The 25,856-nt window shown below is 44.1% G+C and overlaps 1 protein-coding gene across 1 annotated transcript in view; it reads right to left on the bottom strand.

Moving 5' to 3' along the window:
• The window catches only part of NFASC (neurofascin), a 248,354-nt gene that overhangs the window by 45,116 nt on the left and 177,382 nt on the right, over nucleotides 1–25,856 (bottom strand). Inside the window, exons 11-23 of the mRNA XM_044674931.1 lie at nucleotides 24,972–25,156; nucleotides 23,498–23,629; nucleotides 17,739–17,882; nucleotides 15,886–15,997; nucleotides 15,303–15,469; nucleotides 13,191–13,338; nucleotides 10,810–10,934; nucleotides 9,809–9,853; nucleotides 7,290–7,391; nucleotides 5,324–5,521; nucleotides 4,150–4,220; nucleotides 2,723–2,945; nucleotides 1,241–1,356 (exon numbers count right to left, since the gene is read on the bottom strand). Of these exons, the coding sequence (XP_044530866.1) occupies nucleotides 1,241–1,356; nucleotides 2,723–2,945; nucleotides 4,150–4,220; nucleotides 5,324–5,521; nucleotides 7,290–7,391; nucleotides 9,809–9,853; nucleotides 10,810–10,934; nucleotides 13,191–13,338; nucleotides 15,303–15,469; nucleotides 15,886–15,997; nucleotides 17,739–17,882; nucleotides 23,498–23,629; nucleotides 24,972–25,156 (1,768 nt within the window). The remainder of the gene's footprint in view (nucleotides 1–1,240; nucleotides 1,357–2,722; nucleotides 2,946–4,149; nucleotides 4,221–5,323; nucleotides 5,522–7,289; nucleotides 7,392–9,808; nucleotides 9,854–10,809; nucleotides 10,935–13,190; nucleotides 13,339–15,302; nucleotides 15,470–15,885; nucleotides 15,998–17,738; nucleotides 17,883–23,497; nucleotides 23,630–24,971; nucleotides 25,157–25,856) is intronic.

Raw genomic sequence — 25,856 nt, 5'->3', positions numbered from 1 at the left:
TCTGGAACTCCCAGGGCTGGTTAGGGAGAGCAAGTTTAGGTTTAGATGGGAAAGAGGTCAGTTAGGGTGTTTTTAGGACCCTCAGCCCTGGGCAGAAAATCTCCCAGGGAAGTGGGCTATGTGAGTATACGAGCAAACAAGCTTTGAGGTAAGACTTTATCTTAAGGTCTTTGCTTCCCTTTGTTACCTACTTTATTTCCTAGGAATGGGTTCCACCTCCATTCCCACCCTGACTTGCCCGACAGCCAACTCTGAATGATCCTATTGGTCATAGATCAGGAAAAAAGAACCCAAAGATAGTCTGCACTAATTGTTTCAGTTATAACCCTTCCCTACTCTATGGCTTTTTTAACCTTTTCAGTTTTTACCTGATCTAAATAAAAGAGGAGCCTTGTGATACATTAATTTGAGTCTCATTGCTTTTTTGCTTCTTTCCCCACTCTTCAGAAGGAGTGGTGAATGAGCAGAGATGTCACAAAAGAAATCTTGGGCCTGGGTAACACATACCAGCCTATCAGTCCCTGGAAAATTGAGAGTTGGCTGTGATCATACCAAAGGAGTCTGAGGCCTCTTAGTTGCATTCTCAGTTAGTTTGGGATTTAAAAACATTTATGGGGGCAGCTGGGTGGCTCAGTAGATAGAGAGCCAGGCATAGAGATGGGAGGTTCTGGGTTTATATCTGGCCTCAGACACTTCCTAGCTGTGTGACCCTGGGCAAGTCACTTAACCCCCATGGCCTACCCCTCACTACTCTTCTGCCTTGGAACTAATACACAGTATTGATTCCAAGGCAGAAGGTAAGGGTTGACCTCCTTGCCACAAACAACATTTACTAGGGGAGGAGGCGGCAAGGGGGAGGAACCCAGCAGCTATTAAGAGATGGGGTAGGGAGTATTTCAGAAATGACATAACATTCTCTTCACACCCATATGGGGGCTTACACATGTCTTTGTGTAATATGTGATAGCCTTTGCTATGTCAATCCAAACCTACTCTCCATCTCTTGTGGCCCTCTGCTGGGCAAATTCATCCAACAAAGAGACTGGTGATGACCTGGACAGTTATTGGAAAAGAGAATCTCTGGTACCCACTTTTTCTAGGATCAGCTTCCCAAGCTGGGTTGATAAACCTGTCTACCCCACCCAGAATTAGTGCTCCAGCCATCTGCTGCCCGCCCCCCCAGCCCCTGGTTAGTCAGCTGGGCAGTTAGGTAGGCCCAGGAGGTTGGCTGCTTGCTCACTCGATACTCTCTAAGCTGACCCTGGACCGTGTCCTGGTAGACTCGGTTCCACTGAAGGCCGATGGCCGTGCTGTTCAGGACTCGAACTTTTACATCAGTGGGTGCAGCCCTGGGATCTGCAATGTGGGGGAAGACAGATGAGACCTTGATTATGCAGGCGGACTTACAGTGACCCCCTGTGGTTCCTTGAAATCCTTTCTGGCTTCTTCTTTTCCACAGTTACTCCCCACAAGCCTTTAGCAAGCTGTGAGAGAGTCTCAAGAGCAGAGAGCATGCTACCCCAGTCAAGCTAGGAGGTCACCAAGGGTAGGGAGAATCTCATTTTTCTCAAGGCTACTTCCCCAATACCCAACCCTAGCACCCAGGAAGGGGCTCTGGATGTAGTGAACTTCAGGGGTTTGTGTGTGAGTATGCTTTCTGATGGAAGAGCTTCTTCTTACCTATTGAAGATTTTCTTCTTACCTTTCCTATATTGTCTATAGCCCTTATATCGCTCATTGTGGCCTAGTCTAGTCTAATGGTCCTCAGTGACTACCCTGGAAAGGAACTCAGAATTCCCATCCCTTGGAGGCTCTCCTTTTTCCTGGTAAGCAGGCCAACCTACTCCCACTGTGCTCTGGATGGCAATCTCTCCTTCCTCCCTGTTTCTACTCTACTAAAGCATTAGACACAAGCACGAACAGAAGTCCTGGTGGGCAACAGGGACATGGAGGCAGCCCATGAATTTACATTTAAAACCAAAGTCCTCTGTCAACTTATGTCTTTCTATCTGGAGACTGCCAAGAAGTCAGGGAAGAGGAGAATATATCCTGATGATTTCTTCTATTTATGTCCTCAAATGGCCATTAGAAGCTCAGTCCTGAGTCAAGCATTTCCATGAAGCACAGGCCTCATCTCCATTCCAATCTGCCAGCCTGGATGCAGCTGGTCTCTTTCTAAGAGCCCCCCCTCAGACCTAGTTGCAACCTAAGAGAAATGAATCACCCAAAGCTGTTTCCTTTCTCCTTCAAAAGCGGGACATTGGTTTAACTCTCTCTGACATCAGATGATACTATTCAGACCTTAGTGGTTCACTGCATTAGGAAAGCAACAAGTCACCTTGGGGTGGAGACTTCATGGGCATGAAGGCCAACACAGGAGTGCTCAGGTCCCTGCTAGTTTTCCTGGCGATCATCTGTAAGACCTGTATCGACCCCTAGTTTGGCACTAGCTTCCAAATGCCCCCACCTCCAACTCTCCTTTTCTGTTTAAGGTTCACAGCTTGGAGTAAAGATGGGGTGCACATAGGAACAAGGACTTATGGCTAGAAGCAAGATTGGCCACCATTCTCTTCTATTCCCTTCATTTGGCTCTCTATGGCTGGTCCTTCGAGGGTGTTTGCTGTAACCCTCGTCTTCCCCATGGGCCCAGCAGGCAGGGAGTGAGGGCCTTTGGTAGGAGCAGAAGGGCCCTTGACGGAAGAAGAGAAAGGAGGGTACTCACAATCTTCCCCAGAGTAGCCAATGACGGTGTCTGGCTCAGGTCCCTTCCCAAAATCGTTCTCCGCCTGCACTCGGATCTCATAAGGCACATAGACAGGGGTCTGCACCACCGTATAACGGGAGCCCCACACTGTGGCATTGTTCCAGCTCTCCCTTCCTTCTCGCCGCCGCCATTTGACAATGTATCGAAGGTTGGGCCCAAATGCAGATGTGGCGTTCATGGGCTGAGCAAGAAGGAAACAGACCAGACAGCAGGGATAGGGAGGAATCTGGGTCACACGACTTCTCCCCGTGCTTCTGCCTGTGGTCAATACCCCTCCCTCCCCAAGTCTCCTACTTATAAAAGTAAAGCAGGAGCCAATGGCCCCCTCGCTCCATAAAAGCTAAGAACACCACATGCACCTTATTTCTAATCATGAGAGGCAATATGGTATAATGGTTAGAGGACCTGGCTTGGGGTCAGGAAGATCTGGGTTCAAGTCATACCTCTGACATACATAGGGATGTGGGACCCCAGAGAAGTCATTTAACTTCTCAGTGCCCTAGGCAACTACCTAATAATATAATTTGCAGAGAAGGTACTGATTTGCATTGCTAGAGGGAGTTCCTTCCTTCCTTCCTTGCCTTACTTCCTATACTCCAGCCATTATCCTCATTTCCCCATATCCCACTCCTCCTAAATACTACCTTGGGCTCTGGTCCTGGGTCCTCTGGCTCTAAGAAGTGATCTTCCATTTTATTTTGTTGGGTATCAGGCGCCCCCCCCCCACTTCCATTCTATTTCTTCATTATATCTCAGCACACATATCTACTTCCTTGCCCCTTTCCAGATTTCCGCTAATAGAATGGAAGCTTCCTGACTGCAAAGATAGTCTTGTTTGCTTGCATTTGTATTCTTTGAGCCTGGCACATAGTAAGTACATAATGCATGTTCTGAGTGCCTGTGTGTAGGCCTGTCTTATCCCCTTATGCCCCCCAAAATTATTAGGTCCTGGAAAACAATGATTCATTCTTCATTCTGTATTCCAAAATCTGGATCTTATCTCCTGTCAATAAAGACTCATGGAGTGCGAGTTATCCTTCTGGGGGCCCTAGAAAGTAGAATCCAGGCCTCTTGGATATGTATCTTGTTAGACTTCCTTACTCTAAACATGACCTATAGGAACCGAATGCTGAAAGTGATACCAAGTAGAAGAGGATAGGACTTTGTCCTACTAGACTTAGAATCTCGTGAGGTTATCTAGGTTACTTTCTGCCCCTGGGCAGGCCTCTACTGAAACCATTCCAGAGAATTGCTTCTATTTTTTTTTTAATCCTCACAGAAAAATATTCAGCCATACTGGGGAAATAGGATCAGTGTCATAATCTGGGCAGTCAACAGTAGAGGGAAGGGGTTTGGGGGTGGGAGCAATGAAGAGAAGATCTTACCGTCCATGTGATTTCCATGTTGTTCTTTCTGGACCCTGCTCCCTTTACATCACCTGGATTGGACTCTGGGGCTGAAACCCAAATGGACACAGTTTGCATCTAATGAATTCCTCTCACAATACAATTAAAAGCTCACTTCTTCTAGGAAGGTTTCCTGGATTACTCCCGTAAATATTTCTGTTTTTCTTCCACATGGATGTCCTGTATTATTGTGCACTGATTCAGATATTGCCTTGTAAATACATTTCCTGTGTGCAGGTTCTATTTGTCTAACAAAAACTAGCTGTAGAGAGGGCTCTATCGCTCCCTACATTATTGTCCATCTTTTCCTTTTGCAGTCTCTCCCTTTAAAGACTATAGGCTTGTATATGGTGAGGTATATTCTGTTCATTGTACAAGCAGTTCTCTAATGTCCCACTTACAGTTTATCCATTTTTCTGTCTTATTTACTAGAAATGTTTAAGTTCAGGTGGGTTTATTTCTGACATCTTGAATATTTTTGAGATATCTATTCCCTCACTCCCACTGCAAGATGGTTTAAACTTGGGAAATTCAAATTCACTGAAGCAAAATATTTAGAAGACATAGTGCTTGCCAGTGCCTGGCACCTAAAAGATACTTAATAGGATTGCTGTCCAAAAAAATTTAACTCATCTATGTATGGTACTACCAATTATCTGATAATAGATTTTAAAGTTAGATTAAACCTCAGAAATCCTCCTCATTTATAGAGAAGGAAAACTGAGACTTAGCCATGATTTATTCAAAGTGGCTTGGGATGTGAACCTAGGTCTCCTGGGTTCAATGAATTCTAAATTCCACGCTCTTTTCATGGCACAGTAGCCTCATCTTCCCCATGCCCACTCCCACTTAATACGATCAATCTTTCCCCTTCCCTTCCACAATAGAATGCCTTAATTTGATCAGTGTCTGGCCAAAGGCAGGGACACAGAGTACCTTGTAACATGCCAGGTGCTGGGAGCAGCCATAGGCACAAAGGCAGGAGAAGTAGAGGGAAACAAGAAATTCAGTTTATAATCAACTGTCTCCTATTGTAAGTGATCTGTGCTATTCTCTAGGAGAGAACTGTGCATATTGTTCTCTAGGAGGGCACTGTGCCCCCTCAGCTGCCAGGGTTCTGCTGGGTTGGGGAAGATGAGTTACAAGCACTCACGTGCACCACTGGTCCTGTAGCGCTCAGATGGGAGGCTAGGATGACTGCTTCCAACATCATTGACCGCAATGACCCGGAATTGGTAGTTGACATATGGGGACAACTGGAGGACTGCTGAATTGACGCTGCCTGGGTGTTTCGAATGGCTGTGCCAGACACCGGGCTGGAACTGGTCCTCTTCAAACTGTACGATGTACTCTGAAGGGAAACAGCAGTGCAGCTGAATTACTGCCCAGAGTTGAACCCAAACTCTTCCTCTCCAAGGACTTTTTCTTTTTACTTCCATTTATCATGTCCCTAAGAGATCAAGAGTTCGCAGGGGGCAGCTAGGTGGCTCAGTGGACACAGCCTGACTGTGTGACCCTAGACAAGTCACTTAACTCCAACTGCCTAGCCCTTATTGCTCTTCTACCTTGGAAATGATATTCAGTATTGATTCTAAGATAGAAGGCAAGGGTTAAAAAAAAAGAATAGGCAGGAAAATTGTTCCCAAGATAGAAAGGGAGAAACTGAGGCTCAGTTATAGTAATCACAGGATCTCTGAGTGGGAAGGGATCTCTGAAATTGCCCAATGCTATCTAGACCTGAAAAGAAATTTCTCTTATTATATTCATTGTTAAGGGAGCTGTCCAAGCTGGACTGAGCTGCTTGTAGCAGGTAGTTGGATTTCTTATCACTGGATGGCATACTGGGCCCATTATTGAGGGTATTCCTGCTCACTTATCCATTAGACTAGATAACCTTTGAGATTCTGGTCACCAAACTCATTTGAAAACTTGCAGTGATGGAAGCAGACCATTCTGATTCTAGATAGCTCTAGTCATTAGGGAGTTTTCCTAGTAGCAAATAAAAATCTGTCTCTCTGAAACCTCCACACATTGGTCCTAGTTCTGTCCTTTGGGGCCAAGTAAAACAAGATTAATCTCTCTTCCATATGACATCTTTTCAGTACATTAAGATAGCAAGCATGTCCCTGAGTCTTTTCTTCTCTAGCCAAAATGTTCTCAGTTTCTTTAACTGCCCCATATTAGGTATGGCTTCTAGTTCTGTATCTCAGGATTACTTTCCTCTCAAATCACTCACAAGAGTCTTTCGTGATGGTATAGGTTAGTGGTTGTCCAAGTTTCTAGCCTTAGGGCCTCTTGACATTTAAAAAAATTATTGTGGATCCTAACAAGCTTTTGTTTATGTGGGTTATATCTTGATACTGACCTCAATTAAAATAGAAATATCTTAGCATTATTATGAAAATAATATCCTTGCAGACCTGAAAGGGGGTGGGGGTCTTGGGAATGCTCAGGAGTCTGCAGACCACACTTTGAGAAATGTTGGTCTAGATCAGTGGTTCCCAAACTTTTTTGGCCTACTGCCCCCTTTCCAGAAAAAATATTACTTAGCTCCCCTGGAAATTAATTTTTTTTAAAATTTTAATAGCAATTAATAGGAAAGATAAATAGGTGGCTGTCACTGCCACCCCACCCCCCAGATCGCTGCAGCACTCACCAGGGGGTGGTGACCCCCACTTTGGGAATCACTGGTCTAGAAAATGGACCAATCTGTTCAACTCTGCCATTGAACTTCCTTGGAGTCAGACAGAATACCTGGAATGGCCTGTTAGTGAGAGTTGGGGCAGAAAATCTCTCCACTGGACTTTGCCAGAAGACTCAGAAGATGTCTGAGTAAGGAACCCTGGTGTGATAGATCCTAAAAAACTTCATTCATAATAAATGTTTTCATCTGTCAGCTCTGAATAACTCAAGTGCTCTACATAGGTGTGGCAGCTATTTCAAACAGAAAGAAAAAGAAAACAATTGTCCTTAATGTGCCAATGGGGAAACTGAGACCAACAGAGGTTCAATAACTTGCTTGGGTTCATATAGCAAGGGAAAGAGGCAGGACTGGAAGAGGAAGCCAGTGTCCTTATATTCAACTCCCAGGTGGCCAGTGCCCCTCTACAAGCACTGACCTGTGATGGGGCTGTTGTTGTCATCCCCAGGGATCCAGGTCAGTCTCACACTCCTCTCCTCCAGGTCAGTCAACTCTAGGTCTCGAGGAGGATCTGGTCGCTCTGCCAGGAGAGGGAGAAAATCCACCCAGGTGTCTCAGAGTTAGTGGAATGATTCCCCCACTCCCACCCACTTCCTAAGTCTGTTCCCTGTCCTAGATATTGCTGCATGCAGAATGGTTCATCCCTGGCTCAAGGTAATCACCCCCAAGCTGAAACTGCCATTAGGTTTGTTCTCCTGGGACAGTGGAAGAATTACATACTTGGAAATGACTCCAGGTTCTCTCTAGCTCCTCTCCATTAAGAACTAAAGCTATGGAATCAAGTGGGGGTGGGGTGGGGGTAATCCTACAACCCCCAAAACCAAGGGTGTGGGCAAAGAGGGAAGACGGTGTTACCTTGGGCTTAGAAATGAGTGGTAGGCACCTTGTGAAGAGAAAGACAATGAGAGCATCTCTCCCCCGCCCCCAGCAAATGTTTTTAGACTACATCTGGCGAGGTTTTAAGAACGGCTGCAGCTACCCTTTTTCATGAGACCTTGATGATAAAACTGGGCCATGGGAACTGGTGAGGGAAGGGGAGGAGTTTGGGTGAGATATACTATAATTCTCCTTCCCTCTTCCTGATTGCATAACAATAGCTCCCCCTACAGAACTTGGACCGGATAGGGGAGTCTGTAAATAAACAGGTTAACTGCTCAGGGGATGGATATAAAGAGGGAGGAAGAAGACAGGAAGTCATTCAAGGGAGTTCTGAGGCTGGCCAGCAGAGGACATATCAGGATGACCCATCAGTTGAAGCCTCCACTAGAGATACACTCATTTTGGGGTGCGGGAAGATACTGTGTCTCCCAAGGTTCCCGTTTAATTCTCTGCCCTGCAAGGTCCAGGCCAGTGTTGGTGAGCCTTTTAGAGATTGCAGGTCCAAACCACACCCTCAAACTGCCTATGAGCCCCCTGCATTACCCCAGACAGGGGAGGGAGGAAGGCAGAGGGGTGGGGCATGTGAAAAATGTCCTGGGGTGCTGTGGAGAGGCGGAATGGGACAGTGTGCCATGGCTTCGCCAACATGGGTCTAGACCAGTGATGGACAAACTTTTTAAAGAGGGAGCCAAAGGAAAGGAAAGGCTCATCTGTCAGTCTGTTTCTAAGGCAACTCTTTTGAAGTTTCATGATATTATATCCTACTCATTGTATTCGTCAGATTAGCAATAATGTTGTGAGGCGGGATAGAACATTTCAAGGGCTGCATCTGGCCTGCGGGCAGTAGTTTGCCCATCACTGGACAAGGCAATCAGACCACGTGGAGGTATTAACGTAGCCTCAGGTTAGAGCAATCTAAATCTCTTGGTTTTTCCCGTTAGTTGTTAATAATAGTAGGTGATGGACTCAGGCACTTCCCAACTGTGTGGTCCTGGGCAAGTCATTTAACAGTTATTTGCCTAGCTCTTGCCATTCTGTCTTAGACTCAGTAAGAAAGTAAGGATTCAAGATAATAATAGTAATAATGGGCCATTTTTTACATAGTTTTTAAGCTTTGCGAAGCACTTTGGGAATCTGAGGAAGAGAACGGTTATCTGATTAATATTATTCCCCTCTCTCCTCATTTTATAGTTGGGCAAACAGTCTCAGAAAGGTCACAGACTTGCTGCACAGGGTCAGACCACCTTTAAGGGCTAGGGCTCGATTTTGCACCTGGTATCCTTGATTCTAAGACCTCCCGTTCCCCCTGCCCTCGGGGTGACGGAGCTTTAGGACTGGGGGTGGGTGAGGATGTGCTGCAAGCAGTGGGGAGGCAAACTAAGAAAGGGGTCAAAGGGGTCTCACCTAGCTCTCTGCCTTGTGTCTAATGCCTATTTCAGTTACAGATATATGTCTATGCGTGTATACTTATATGTATATAGAGAATATATTATAAATAATTTAATGATGGTATGTAATAATTTAGTATATAGCATACACATGTTGTCCCCACTAGACTATAAAGCCTAAGGAGGCAGGGAACATGCCTTTTAGATTTGTGCTTCCTTCACTGCCTCGCACAATACTCTGCCACTGAGACTTTTACTTAACACTTGTAGAATAGAATGGTGAATGGAGAGGCTTCTCAAGGTTCCAGAAACAAAGTTAGGGAGAAACTGAGGAGGAGAGGAGATAGGGTTCACCTAAGAGATACGACCAGGGGTGGGAAGGGTGCTTTGGAGCTAGGGTTATTCCTAGAAATGACCCAAAGCTCAAGGAGGGCTTATGGCTGAGGGTTAGGGACCTCGGAACCCTGCAGCAGTCAGGTGATGATACTCAGAAAGGTGGAAACACAGGCTTAAGAAGTGAGAATGAGAAGTTGCTTCCCTGAAAGCAGCACATACCATGTCCCCTCCCGGCTTTCCCATCTTCCCACTCTCCTTCCCCCCACCAAGCCCACTTTCCCCATCTCTTAGGGAAGGCTACAGGGAGGAGTCTACTGAGGTTACTACCAGTTACCTTTGGGCAGGGGAGCCATACGGTTAGTTGGAACAACCTGAGCAGCTGCAAAGGTAAGACAGGTTAACCAGGTTAGTGGTATTGTTTAAGTTGTTCTAATGGGAGAGGAACAGGCAAAGGATCTTGTCTTTTCTGACTTGGCAGAGCTGCTCTCATGCTGAAGGCCTCAGCCTTCATCATCTCTGCAGGGAAATAATGATAGTCTTAAAAGCTGGCTTGTACAAAAACCCAGGGAACACAGCGGTGGTCATCGTTACTCCATTTTACAGATTAGGATAGTGAGGCTGAGGGCCCTTCTGATACCTCCTGGCACCATCATATTTAGGCCTACTACTATCCAACTTTTAGCACTTCCATCAGGGTGTGACAGAAGGACTCAGGCTGAGACAGCAGAAAGACCGACTGTTAAAATATCAGGAGCTACCCATGAAGAAGACAAAGAAATTGGTGAGTTTGTTTCCAGGGGGATTTCCCTTCTAGGAAAATATACCCCATTAGCATAGTTAGATTAGTGTAGATATGAAGGATGGGCCCAGACTAGCTCTTTGAGACTTTAGGAGATTCTGGTAGAAAACGGGGTAGAAATGGGAGGGCAAGGTAAATGGACAAAACCAGAATTCATTCTTCCTTTAATTAAGGACTGTTTAATAGTTAATCAGCTTAGTGGTGTAGGGTTAGCTGTAAAAAGTGGGCAAAACTAAAACAAAACAAAAAAACAAAGCAACCCTCTCTACCTTCTCTGTACCAGTCAAGCATCACTTAGCTGAGTTCTTGGAGAAGCTATTTAGCTAAAAAGACCATTATTAGGTTTTTGTGGTATCCTGTAGATGTTCTGGAAGTTTTGTTGCTAGATCAAACAGTTCCATTTATTCATTCAAGCTCATCATATTTAATAGAACTTTACTGAATGTGGGCATGGACCTCTGAAGCTGGCCCATATGTATAGGTGTATAGGGAAGGGGCAAGGGATGGCTAGTGACACTAAATACAGGGGCAGTTACCTAGCACGGTGAGATAGGCCTTGGCTATGTCCCGGTCAAGCTCAGTACTGGCCATACAGGTATAGCTTCCTTGGTCCCGGTCAGCCACACCAAAGATAGTAAGGCTGTCTTCTTCCTTCTTCATCCTGAAAAGGAGAAGAGGTAGGAGAGTTACTAGGGAGAGGCAACTAACCAGGCATTGAGGGGCTGATCTTAAGGAGAAAGCCACTTTTTGCTTCCTTCCTAGAGAGGGAAATAAAAACTCAGCTCCAATGCCAAATTTCTTCTAGGTATCAAGACAAAATCTATCCCACCTTTTTTGTGGCAAGGGGATGGGGGTGATTAGTATATCTTAATGACTGTTATCCCAAATATATACAATGCTTAAAGTCACAATCAAAAAAGGAAACCAAGATGGTTTAGACAACAATGGCCATAACTACCCTGACTTGGTTCACCATTTCCCAAATTCCACCTTCACTTTTACTTCTCTGCCTGTCACGATGTCCTCCACAATGAAATGTTATCTTGCTGCTCCTCCATTTGTCCAAGCCCCACATCTGAAGTCCACCTTAAAGGACCAGTTTTCCCCCCCATGAAGCTCTTCTCTGACTAGTTAAGTTCCAACTACTCTTTCTTTCCTCTGAACCCCTATAGCCTATATTGTCTCACACTTATCTACATGTTATCTAGTACTGTTTCCTGATATGTCTCATGATGTTAGTCTAATCTCCCCAACTGGGCTTCCTGGAGGCAGGGAGCCTATTCTGTACCAAGCATACAGTAGGCTTGCAATAAATACTTGTTGATTCGTCATTGAGAGGCAATGTGGTACAACAGAAAATGCTGGATTTGGAGTCAGAGGACCTGCGTTCTAATCTCAACTTTGTTATGTATTACCTATGTGATTTTGGATCGATATTTAACTTTTCTGGGCCTCATATACAATGAGGAGGTTAGACTACATGATCTCTAAGGTTCTTTCCAGTTCTAAAATTATGATACTATCTTCTCACTTCTTCCCACACCTCCAACTCACAATACACCTTTGAAGAGTTACCCCCCAAGCTTGCATCTCCTCTCAGCTCTGGGGTAGAGGCAGGTACTGGCTCTGAGTTGCAAATATAGTTAACTTTAGAACCAAGAATATCTACTATTTAAGTCTTTGGGGAAAGAATATGATCGATATTTTAAGGAAGAGTTATCATCATCATCATTTAAGTACCTAAAATAGGCCTGAGTACTATAGAGTAATAAGAGGCCCAAAGAGGGATGGTTAGTTGAGGGGTTTCTGCTACTCTTCAGTTACCAGGAAGTCAGCAAGAAAAATTCAAACTCTGCAGGGGAGCCTAGCTGGTCACATAAGACTCAGTAGTCACTGAGATTCCTGACCCCAGGATGAAATTAAGAAGAGAAAAGCTGCAATGGTAAGTTGAGCAACAAACTCCCATTATGAAGAGGCCTGGATAATTAAGCCAACCAAATAATCAAAGGATGGCTTGAATATTCATTTTGGAAGATAACTTTGTAGGAGAAGGTGCCATCCAGGTCAACTCTGCCCTCTATCGGAGGATCAGGACACTGCTACTGTATCTGAAAGATGCTGGTGATGTTGGCCCTGCAGAACCATCAAATCATTAAGGGATAGTTATGAGGAACATTGATTCACAGACATGAGACAAAGGAGGAAAGGGAGAGCATGAGAGGAGGAATGGAGAGAAAGAAAACAAGGGCAGGAGAGAAGAATAAGGGAGAAAAGAGGGAAAGGCAAGAGAAAGGGGAGGAAAGAATGAGAGAAAATGAGGAGAAAAGAGAAGAGAGGAAGGTAGGATAGGAAAAAGAATAGAGGGAAGGAAAGGGACGAGAGGGAAGAGTGAAGGATAAAGGAAGAAAAGAGAGGGAAGAGAAAGAGAGAGGTCAAAAGAAAAAGGGAGAGAAGGAGGGAGAAGAGACAGTGGTTCATAGTGAGGCATGATAGGATCTAGCAGTATTTATCTTAGAGGCTTTTCAGTGAAACCTGTGATACTGGTTATTGTCTTTCACTGGGTTATATATCACGTGTCCCCCACTGGAAACTTCAATATTTCAAAGATCTATGACTTCATCAGGGGAAAGCAGGAGGAGTGAATATTCCCTCTCTCACTGTAGGAAGCAACCCTTCTAGATGGCCCAGGGTTTGGCTGATGAAAAGCCAGGCTGATTCTCAGGCAATAGATACTGCAGGCTGTTGCTAGACCTATATCTAAAGACTTTCCAGCATGGTCAAACCTGCTAGAGTCTGTGGTCTTCAGCTATCTTCAGAGAACCTAAAGTGAGGCCTTATTGTAAGAAATTTAGTATAAAGTTGGGTGGGGAGAAGGCCACCCCATTGGGCCCAAGAGGCAGGAGAGAGGAATGGGGACCTGTTTCCAATGTAGAGCGGCTCATCATCCTTCAGCCAGTTGACTGTAAGCTTCAGGGTGGGGTCATGCTTCACTCGACACTCCAGCACGACGTTTGTGCCTCTCTTGACCACTTGGTCCTCAGGTACCCGAGTTATCCGGGTGGGGTCTGTGGGGAAGTACAAGAAGCCCATTGGCCCACCATCCTCAGTGTTACAAACTGCCCTAAAGCCTCAGGCCTGTCACATAGATTAGAAGAAGTCAAATTTAATCAGCTCCTAGATGTCTGTATTCATGGAGGGAAACCATAGTATTGTCCAGAATAGCAGACAATGCAAAAATAATTTCCATTTCTCTCTCTCTCTCTTTCTCTCTCTCTCTCTCTGGCTCAGGTAGGAATAGCAAAATTTTCTTCCTAGTTTGGCTCTCAATAACATTTATGAGTCTGCATTCCTAGAAATGACTCCATGAGCTGAGAGAGGGAGCTCAGACTTGTTTCAGGCTAGGGGAACATGGTCTGGGAGTAAACATTTGCAGTGAGGTATTCCCAAGAGGATCATCCATACATGGACACTGAAAAATCAGTAGATATATCTCCAATTTGGACTTGATTCAATTCAACAAGCATTTATTAAGTATCTACTATTTGCCAGGCACTGTTCTACATGTTCAAAATAAAGCAAAAATGAAACTGTCCCTGCCCTCAAGAAACTTCCATCTTATTGGGGAAAATAATATGTACAAATAGAAGTAAAAAATACATACGGAGTAATTTCCCAGAAAGGGCACTAGTACCTTGGGGTGGGGATGGGGATCAGGGTAGGCTTCCTGTAGGTCCTATGGTGTAGGGGGCAGCCTTTGAATGGAACATTGAAGGAAGCTTGGAATTTTGAAGCAGAGGTAAGGAGAGAGGACATCCTAGGCATGTGAACAGGCAAAGGCATGAGATAGGAGATGGAATGTCATGTTCAAAGAGCAGGAAGTAGGCCAGCTTGTCTGGGATGTCATGTATATGAAGTAGATATTGTGTAATAAACCTGGAAAAGTAGGCTGGAATTAGGCTGTTCAGGGCTTTGAAAAGCAAAAAGGAGTTTTCATTTTATCCAAGAGGTGAGAGAACCAAAGAGATTCTTTTTTTTTAAACCCTTACCTTCTGTCTTGGAATCCATACTAGTATTGGCTCTAGGGCAGAAGAACAGTAAGGGTTAGGCAATTAGGGTTAAGTGCCTGGCCAGGGTCATATAATAGGAAATGTCTGAGGCCAGATTTGAACCCAGGACCTTCTATCCTTAGGCCTCTAACCACTAAGTCACCTAGCTGGTTCTATCTTCTCTCTTAGTATCAATTCTAAGACAAGAAGAGTGGCAAGGGCTAGGCAATCAAGGTCAAGTGACTTGCCCAGGGTCACACAGCTAGTGTCTAAGGCCAAATTAGAACTTGGGTTCTTCAGACTCCAGGTCTGGCACTCTATCCATTGTGCTACCTGGCTAGGAGTGACAAAGTAAGTGACATAGTGTGTTTTGGGAATATCATTTTGGTGGCTGTGTGAAATACTGATTGGAGAAGGGAAAGATTGAAGGCAAGAAGTGCAATTAGGAGATTATTGAAGTGGTCTAGGTGAGAGGCGATGAAGACCTGAATTAGAGTAATAGTTGGATGAGTGGAGAGAAAAAGACAGATGTTAGATATATTGGGGAGGTAAAATGTGAGAGGTGAGGGGCACAAAGGGCAGATTTGAGGATGACTGACTTGCAAACTGAGGTGACTTGAAGGAGAGTAGTATGCTCAACAGAAATGGGGAAGTTAGGAAGAAGGGGCGATTTCTGGGTAAAGATAATGGGTTCTATTTTGGAAATGTGGAGTTTGAGATGACTGGGAGGCATCCAGTTAGAGATGTACAAAAAGCAGTCAGTGACATGGGCCTGGTGTTCAGGAGAGAGACTAGGACTGGATACAAAGATCTGAGTTGTCTGCTCAGAGACACCCATGAATTCATGGGATGTGATCACCAAGACAGAGAGTGTGGGGAGAGGGCTCAGGCCAGATCCCTGGGGAACACTCAGCTGTGGGTGGACAAGGTCAATGTTCTCCAAGAACGGCGAGCATAGACACAGGCTTCTCATCTGACTCTACCTTTGACCTCCAGGCGGACTTGGTTCTCCGCTTTGCCCAGGATGTTGGTAGCCACACAAGTGTAGATACCCTGGTCTTCTTTCCGGGCCATGGCCATTTCCAGGCTGCCATTCTCATGTACTTGGTAGTTGCCACCATCCAGGTTACTCCCTTGCCCATTCTTAAACCTCGCAACACAGCAAAAGAGACCACAGCATAATGAGGCAGGAGGTGGGGAGGGTGGCTAGGGACAGGGAAGGGAGAAGCACATAACCAGTCCACAAGGGGAACTCTGTTATAGTAGAAAGAATAGAAGGCAAATGAAAGCCAAGAGACCTGCCTTCAGGCCTGTTTTTGTCACCAATTCACTGTGTGGTCTTGAGCAAATTGTTTCCCTTCTCTGGCCCTCAGTTTTCTCCTCTGTATATCAAAGGGGGATTAGATTAGATGGTCACTAAGGCTTTCCCAGCTCTAAATTCTATTTTTTCCAGTAGTTGCTGAGGGTCCACTCCAGTCCCACACAAGGCTAATTATGGGCCACAAAGGAGACTTACATGGCAGTCCCTCCCCGTAGAAGATGGGGCCAGGTGTGACTGGAGCTTACCATCGGAGGGTAGGAATTGGAGACCCAAAGAAAGGACAGTCCAGTCGAGTCCGGTTGTAATGGATGACCTTGATGAGCTGGTTCCGAGGGGACAGCATCCGAGGGGGCACATCTGAAATCCACAGAGTGCCTGTTTGGGACTACTAAGGCCACCCTTCTTGGTCTAAGCTCCTTACTTCTTGGACCTTTTTCATTTTCTTTTCTTTCTTTTTTTGGGGGAGGGGGGCAATCCTTGATTACCTTGGAAAAATCTCCCATCTCTCATTTACATGGCCATATATATTCTTCTATCCATTCAATCAACTCTAAGAAGCCTTTCAGAATTGGATGAGAATGGGACAGGGTACAGTCATAATATTCAATTTTCTAAAATTAGGAATGGGGACTAGACTTATGATTTCATTGGTGTGGAGAACTCCTAGGTGAGGAAACTCCCTTTACCAATGCAGGTTGTCATTTCTCTGCAACTCACAGTTGAGTTGAGTTGACCTGCCCAGAATCACAAAGCTTTGTATCAGGGGTGTGACTGGAAACCAGGTCTTCTTGGCTTCAATTCATCTCTCCATTCACTGCTTCTGGTTTTCCAAAATTATTCAGTATCAAATGCTGGATGAAATGCTCTTTGCATATTCTTTAAGTCCTTGAACCCTTCCAACTATTTCTCCCTCTCCTCTCACTCCTTTCACTTTCTGAAGTGAGTACAGAAAATATATTCAGAGTCATTCTCCCATCGTAGGCTCTGGCTCCAATAATGAGATCAAGTGATAAACCACACAGAGACCTAAAATGGCAATGTTCTCTATCCCAAATTTATTAGCATGGACAGTAGACTAAAGCTTATTTTCATGGCTGAATGAATGCCATAGCCACATGTCTACACAAATCTCCCTTTAGCAGAAATGCAGAATTCTCTCCCCAAACCCAGAAAATTTTACCTACAGTTCTACCTTCATCTCTTCTTCAGCCCAGTCCCAAACAGTCTGCATCTAAGCTGGTCTGAGCCTCCCCTTAGAACGTAGGTGACTATCCTGTTCTCTTTGGGGAAACATCTAAACTAAGGATGATATCACTATAACTGAGGAAAAGAAGAAAAGGTATCAGAGGGTGACCTATCCAATATTCCTGTCACAACAATGCCACCTTCTTTCTCCGATGCCCACATTGAGAAATTGAGAGGATTGGGACAGCAAGTGGCTAATTAGGGGAAATGAATGAACCACACTGACTCCATCCTATGACTCAGTTCTGGAGCTAGCTTAGTTTCTAGTCAATTATGGATCCAGTCCAATTTCTGTCTTGTGAGAAAACTTCATTTAACTGTGGAAATTGGGAGAAAACCTCACTGCACTGTTTGAACCTATTACTGGGTTCTGGGAAACTGGACCACCTCTCCCTGGAGTTTTCTCACAGTTATCTATCTCAAGGAACCTATATGTCTCATCTGAAAGTTGGTCCTATACTGCAATTAGTTATTGTTTCCTTGTTCCTTTGATTGCTCAAAGATACTTGGGGGAAGTGGGACACCTCTTTTTCTGAATTCAAGGAATTGTACCTGTCTGCTTTCCCTACTCCAACTTGGAAAATCCCTAATCTTTCTTCCAATTAGAAATCAGACTCTTTTCATTTGATTGGGTTATTTGATTATTTTTAATGAATAAAAAAATCTGTCCCTCTTGTATTTAAGCAGTAGGCCTAAACTAAGGAAGGGACCTGTTCCTGATATATTGGGCAACTTGCATGTACTGCTTAATACATTGAAATGCTTGGAAGCTTGAACCTTTGTTTCTTCAGTCATTTCATCTTTCACCCACAACACACTCTCTCAAGTACTAAGTCACCCTCTGCACACTCACCCAGAACGCTGACGAAGGCATTGGCTAGAAGGTAGCCGTGATCGTTGGATGCGTTACACTGGTATACTGCACTGCTGCCAATCTGAGTGTCCCGGAATATGATGGTGTCTCCAGCTACTTCACGGCTTGGATTGGGAGGTGCCGCTAGGGGTGAAGAAGAGAAGTCCCCGTTAAGGATTAGCTGATGATGTTGGGGGCCCCAGGTTCACCTGTCAGGACTGCATGGAATGAGCATAGGACACCTAGGTTGTGGTCCTGGTTCTACTCATTCTCTTTAATTTGGGGCATGTCACTGCTCGAGTCCAAGATTTAGTTCCTTAATTTTTCAAGTGAGAATAATAATCCCTAACCAACCTTTCTTAGAAGGTGTTTATAAGTAAGACACTTCCTAGCTGTGTGACTCTGGTAAGTTGCTTAACTTTGTTTGTCTAGTACTTGCCCTTCTGCCTTAGTGTTGTTACCAAGGACGGGTTTTAAAAAATAGTCATCATGAGAAGCTGGCAAGAGAATGTAATTTGCAAAGTATGAAGAGTTAGGGGCAGCCAGCGGATTGAGAGCCAGACTCAGAGATGGGAGGTCCTGGGTTCCAAGATGGCCCCAGATGCTTCCTAGATTTGTGACCCTGAGTAAGTCATTGCCTAGCCCTTACAGCTCTTCTGCCTTGGGAATAATACATAGCATTGATTCTAAGATGGAAGGTAAGAGTTAAAAAAAGAGTATGAAGACTAACCAAATGGAGACAGTGTAGAACAGTATAAGGATGAATCTGGAGATAAGATCCAGGTTCCAGGATCCAATGTTATCTCTGACATTAGCTAGCTGTATGACCATCAGCATTACGTCTCCTCCATGGCCTCATTTTCCTCATTTGGCAAATGAGATGGTTGGATCAGGTGGCCTCAGAGATTCCTTCAAGCTCTAAGTCTATAATTCTATTAGTAGACTGGCAGAAAGACAAGTGCCCCAGATGACTCGAATTGTTTTTAGAGCATTTTGTCCCATATTGAAAGTGATGCAGAGGCTAGAATGTTAGGCTTTGAATTAGGAGCCCCAGACTCAAATCCCACCGTGGGCACCCCTAGTCGTGTGATTTTGGACAGGTCACTTTCAGTTGAGTTTTTTTTTCATCTGTAAAGCGAGGCTGGTGTTTACACTGTCTGACTCACAGGTTAGTGAGAAGGCACTATGTGCATGGGGACCATTATCATTATGATTGTTCTTCACTTCATCCTTTTCATTGGTGCACCTATAGAAATGGTCCAGGGAAGAGTGGCTGTCCTGCTCTGGCTAATCTTGTCTCTTTTTTCTCAGCTTGTTTGCTGGACCCGAACAGAAGCATACCTGGGACACTTTGCCTTCCTGATGTTTTTCTTTTGCATTCAATGCTTTCTGGACCACCGCACAGGTGGAGAAAACAATTACTTTCCTAGGTGAGTCAAGTATTGGGATATCAGCTTGGCTCCTGGAGGCCCACTGAACGTATCCTGGGGGCAAGTGCAATAGCAGGCAGGATGAACCTCCGTCTCTTCTCCTAGGATTCTGATTTTGCCATATGTATATGTGTGTACAGACACACCCACATATATTACACCCACACATAGAACATACATGTATATATCCACACATATGTAACATATATGTACTTATGTGTGTATATACACCCATATATGTATATGCACACAATACATATATAGTATGACTGTATATGTACATGTGTACTTATATATAGCATACCCACGTATGAATATGTGTGTCTACACACACACACACACACACACACACACACACACACTCCCTTACCTTCAGTTTTAGTATCAATTCTAAGACAGAAGTGTGTCAAGCTGGGACGTGTCAGGTCACGTTTGAACCTAGGTCCTCCCAACTCCAGGTCTGGTGCTCTATCCACTGTGCAATCTAGCTGCCTCAGCTCCCTTTACATTTAAAAATCTAAAAGCCCCAGACTCTAGGTCAAAGTCTCTAACATTCCTTTATATTTGAAAACCCTTTTCATTCATCAAAAGTAGGAGATGGAGGATTTGGTGCCAACGTTGATTGTGATAATGAAAAATAGTAACAGGATAACCGCATTTATGAAAGCTTGCAAATTGCTTGTTATCTCAAGTGATCATCCCCAAATCCTATGAATTATGAGCTATTACTATTCTCAATTGTTTCATGAGAAAGGAGGAAACCTCTATTAAAAATACTGTTCTTAAGTTTTCATGGAGCAGCAATATAGACAGGAGATTATGGGCAACAGTTAGGGCTGTGAGAATGCTCTGGTTTTAGTACAGTTTATTGGCTGAGCCCACAAGAGGATTTTGAAGTTTGGGCCTAGAGTCAGGAAAACCCGAGTTAAATCTGATCTTGGAGGTTTCCTAGCTATGTGACCCTGGGCAAGTCACTTTACTTTGTTTGCTTCAGTTTCCTCATCTGTTTCTTTGCCAAGAAAACTCCTAAGAGGGTCACAAAGAATCTGACATGACTGAAAAACAACTGAACAACAACAAAATTTGTAGTAGCAAGGCTTGTCACATATCAGTCCATGAAAGATTGAGCTTTGATGCAGAATTCTACCCAATAGTCATGTCTTGGTAGGTATTTGGTGCAGCCTGCCATGATATGTGGCATAGTTCCTTCTGTTTTCTTTCATTAGTTGCATTCACAATAGACTGAGCATCAGAATTAGGAAGTCTTTAGTTCAAATTTGGCCGCAGACACTCATTTGTTGTGTGACCTTGAGACCACTTCATCACTGTTTCCCTCAGTTTCCTCATATGTAAAATGGGTATAACAATAGCATCTGTCTTCCTGAATTATTGTGATGATTTATTGAGATAATATTAGTAAAATGCTTTGGGAACCTATAAGTTTTCTATAAATCCTATTATTACTATGATGGTGATGACGATGTTTAAATCTGGGCTTCTAAGAATAAGCCTTGTGGGTTACTGAAGCCTATGATCCCATAGTTCATGAGTGACCCTGAGCACATGGGGTTTCCTCACTCACGTGCCTCATTGGCAGGTTTTTGTAAATGTGTGTCCACTCTCCCCAATACATACTGAGTGCATTGACAGAAGTGTGACATGTGATTATATGTGGATTGTGATGTATTTATTTTTTACATATATGCTTAAAGTATATGAGTACTGGTGCTCATATTTCATTTGTCCCACTGTGAAGTAAATGCTCATGTTTAAGAAAAAGAATAACCCTTTTGTGATTTTTTATTATTATTATAATAGCTACCCACTTTGTTCTGTAGAAAAGCAGCTGCACGGAGTGGGCAGGAGTAAGGAGACGTGGGGCTCAGGTCTATCCCTAACTTACTATATCACCGTATCTGGACAAGTCTCTTAATTTTATGGGTTTCCCTTCCTTTAACTATAAGAATGGAGAGAATCAACCCTACCTTTTAGGGATTCAGCGAAAAGAGAATTGGATAATAGATGTAAATGCATTTCAGAAATAAAAAATCTATAGAAACTTTTAGGATTGTTGCTATTTCTAAACAAAATCATTTTTACTATGTATAAGGTGGCTCTTCCACAATGACCTAGCATTAACCTTCCTGGTCACTCATAAGACTTTTAAATAGAAAAATCCAAAATTACTGGATGACTTGGTGCTTAGCATCAGATAACTTGCCCAGGACTTGACACAGACCTGGATGGAGGCAGAGCTGTGTTGCAGGGACCCAGGAGTCTGGCCTCCCAGGCGCCTCTGCTCTCCAGACAGCTATTCTGAGCTCAGAGACTGGAGAATCAGCAAAAGCTGAATTCAGGCCAGGTCAGCATCTACCTCCTCTTCCATCCCCACCCCCCCATCACTAGCCATAAAAAGGCTCCAGTGCCATCAAGTCTTTGCCTCCCAGCTCTAAGGTCCATGGAATCAATCTCCCCTCTCATCAATCTCCCCTAAGTGCTCAGGGTCAGCTGCTTTTCCAGTGAGAGTGACAGGTGACATTTCTAAGGCTGACCCTTCATCACAGGTCCTGGATGTTATTGGCAAAGCAGAGGGCCAGAGATATGTGTTGGCTTTAACACCAAAGTACCACGAGGATGCAGGAAATTGGAGGGGAATGAGATCGGATTACTTTCCAATTTGCTTATGGCTCTATCTATTCTCTTGGTTTAGAATCCATCCAGTATGGTGCTCTGAAGTTTGAATTCAGTCCTTTTAGTAGAGAGCTTGTTCAGCTGGTGTGGCATTTTTTTTCCTTTGTAATGGCCACTTTACTCAGGGAAAATGAACAAGGATCTCTGTCAGGAAACAACATGGCATCCTATTACCTACCTATGAGGGCCCTTGAGATCATATGACACACTGGCCTTGGAGTTAGGAAGACAAGAGTTCATTTGAATTATACCGCAGATACTTACTGGCTATGTTACCTTGGGCAAATCACTTAAACTTCTCTCTGCCTCAGTTTCCTCATGTCTTAAATGAGGGGATTAGCCTCTGAATCTCCTTATAACTGGATCTTTCTATCTCTTCCAAGATGGCTCAACTCAAAACCTCCTTCAATCTATCAACACTTCCTAACAAGTTCTTCCTCAAATTCAACCCTAAACTCAGGGTCTATGACCTGGGGTCTTTTATAACTGTATTTTCATATATTTTCCTTCATAATCCCATTTCTTTTTTTTAGTTAAAAAGAAGAGGGCCACAGGCTTCCACAACACAAAAAAGGTCAAGAATTCCTGCCTAAATCCTTGGTGATACAGAATAACATTTCCTTTCTTATTCTGCACCTCAGGAGAAAGTTTAATTTGATGTCTCACTGATTAGATAAAGGTGATCAAAAAGGGGATGAAGAATCTGAAGTCATTCTGACCTGGACACAGGAAGAGTTTGTTTAGCAATCTTTATTATTTATTTAAATCTTTTCTTCTGTCTTAGAATTGATTATTGGTTCCAAGGTAGAAGAGAGGTAGAGGCCAGGCAATTGGGGTTAAATGACTTGCCCAGGGTTACATAGTTAGGAATTCTTTGAGGTCAGATTTAAACCCAAGGTCCTTCCTGCTTCAGGCCTGGCTTTCTTTTTCTTTTCTTTTTTTAATGTAATTTTCTTTCCCTTTTAAAAAATATTTTTCCATGGTTACATGATTCATGTTCTTTTCCTCTTCTCTTCCTTCCCCCCTCCTGGAGTTGAGAAGTAATTCCTACTTCCATATTATTAATTTTGTAATAATCTTTTGAAACCAAAACTTCAAATCATATACTCATATAAACAAGTGATCAGTCTTATGTTTTTCTTCTGCATTTCTTCTCTAACCATTTTTTCCTCTAGATATGGATAGCATTCTTTCTCATAAGTCCCTCAGGATTGTCCTGGATCATTGCACTGCTATTAGTAGCAAAGTCTATCATTTTTGATTGTCCCACAATATTTCAGTTACTATGTAGAATGTTCTCCTGGTTCTGCACATTTCATTCCACATCAGTTCATGGAGGTCTTCTCAGTTCTAATAGAAATCAAGTAGTTCATCATTCCTTATAGCACAATAATATTCCATCACCATCATATACCACAATTTATTCAGTCACTCCTCAGTTGAAGATCATCCCCTCATTTTCCATTTTTTTTAAACCAAGCCTGGCTTTCTAACCATAATTGAATTATTTTAGATGTCATATGCCAAGGGGTAGAGCAGAGTGTTATTATAGTACTGATACACTCTTTTGCTTTTGTATTCCCACAGTATTGATTCTAAGATGGAAGGTAAGGGTGTGGGAGACATCATATCACTTACCTTCCAAAGGGTCCCCATTCACTAGCCACTGGACGGTGGGCTTGGGGTTCCCATTGGCCCGACACACCAGCCTTCCATCTTCACCTGGGGCCAGGATAAGGTTCTTGGGTTCATCTAGCCAATAGGGGGCGGCTGGAAGGCAAGGACAGCCATAGGCCAGATAGTCAGATGGGTTGGGGAAGGAATAGGAAAATCAAGACAAGGGCTCCTCCAGGGAGCATAGCTCCTTTAACTGAAACTTGGCTCTCCCTTTGCTGATCTGGTCCCATTTTTATTGACAACAGTCAGTCTGCCAACCTTTAGTCAGGGGTCTAGATGATATAGAACCTTGATTTGGCATGTCTAGGTAGGATAGGATAGATGAAAGTGCATCAAGCTGTTCTTGGCCCTTATCTGCAAGGTCACCCTGACTCTCCCTGGGTAGTTCCTCAGCTTCCTCTAGGTAGGGCCCCACTCGGTCCTAAGGAGGCTCTCATCTGGTTTCCTATTTGCTGCCTTCTTTCACCTTTGGATTTTGCTTGTAGTGCTTGTGGCACTAATGAAACTAAGAACACGAAGCCAATTATCTTCAAACTAAGAAACACCATGCCATGATTAATAGACTACCTTCCTGTCCCAAGCCAGCAACTGTGCAAAAGTGGTCCCAAGGGGGCACTGGCCAAGGATGTGGATGGCTCAGGACAACCTAATCCTACCACTCTAAGAAACATGCTGAGCCCACAGCTTTCTGATTGCAGTGAATTCACCATCTTTGTATGGGGAATGAACCTTTGCCCCTTTGCTTTATGAGCTGAGTTGTCGATGACATTTCCTTTGTCTCTTTCCTAAAAGAAGCACTAACCCATACATATACAGAAAACTGTATGGCAGAGACAACACACCAAGGAACAACAAAATGAAAAAAAAAAACCAACACAACATGCCAACAGGTTCTGAGGCTGTGATCCAAGTGATGATGGCGGATTGGGAAATGGTGGAGGGGAATCTGCCTGATGAGGGAAGGAGCCACAGTCATTTGGGAGAAGTGGGTACAGGTCCCTCTTTGGGCTGTGGACAGCATCCTGTGCTGTCAAGGACTATGAGTGCCTCAGGTATGTTGGAGGTAAAGAACAAAGTTGTTCACTGGGAGGGATTTTATCAATGCTGTCATGGAGAGAGGGCAGCGGGGTGGTCTGCAGGGACTCTGTGCATCAGGGTAATTGGCATTCCCCAATTATCTCGCTCCCCCCTTCTCTCTCTTTCTGTCTCTTCCTCTTTCACTCTCTCTTTCATACGCACACACTAAACGGCCACTCACAGTGCTAAGCAGAGTGATTGCTGGTAGATGCTTACTCAATAGGGCATGGTGTTTTGGGTGGCTCCCCCCCTCCCTCAGGAGGAGGAGGAGGGGTGGTGGTAGCAGTTGGGGCAAGGTCAGGGGGAAGGAGCTGTCGGACAGGCAAAATAACCATAATGAGAAATACACACAACGTACCCTTTACTCTCACCGAGATCGTGTGCCGTATGCTGCCCATCCTGTTGGAGGCCAGACAGAAATATTCCCCAGAGTCTTCCTCTGAGACATTGGTGATACGTAGGGCCTTATTAAAGTTTTCAAATTTGACCTTGCCAGCTGGGAGGTCCCCACCTTTCTTGTACCATGCGATGTCTGGTGCTGGTCTAGGAGGTTCAAACCCATCAGGAGATAAAAGGTGGACAAGTTAAGCCCTTACTGGGGATTCTGAAGGAAGGTTGGACTCTGTACTACTTCTAAGTTTCTTCTAAGGCTAAGATTGTGTGATGCTAGGAGTCTAGGCCAGGATTTCTTAAGTGGCTAGAGTAATGAAATGACCTTTCTCTATTCCTTTTTAGTGGGAACTGAGTATTTATTACTATATGTGGGATAATATAAAACTTCCAAGGTATTTCAAAAGAACACTTCATTAGGGAGGCATTGGGCACCACGAGGCATCATTCACTTAACCTGGGGCATACCACAGGGTTGGGACTTAGCAGGGGTGAAACATTTAACTAGACGCAGACTTACCAAAGTATAGGACTCATGGGCCCGGGAAGCCCTGACCCCATGAGCTGGTGGGGGGCAAGCAGGGGTGAAGCTTTGAAGTGAAAGAGTTGGACTTGAGACACAGCCAGTAGTTACATATTGGAGCTGACTGCCATGTGTGAAGGGCAGACCTAGAGGCTGGTTCATTGCCAGCAGATCTCATTAGCCTGAAGCTGTGCTATTGATCATCTAAATATAAGGGGTGACTTAGGAGAAGATCCTTGAACTATCTATCTATCTATCTATCTATCTATCTATCTATCTATCTATCTATCTATCTATCTATCTATCTATCTATCTATATGTCTTGCTAAT

Source organism: Gracilinanus agilis, chromosome 4, assembly GCF_016433145.1.
Source record: "Gracilinanus agilis isolate LMUSP501 chromosome 4, AgileGrace, whole genome shotgun sequence".
In the NCBI taxonomy this organism is placed as follows: Eukaryota; Metazoa; Chordata; class Mammalia; order Didelphimorphia; family Didelphidae; genus Gracilinanus; species Gracilinanus agilis.
This window is presented reverse-complemented; position numbering and strand designations above follow the sequence as displayed.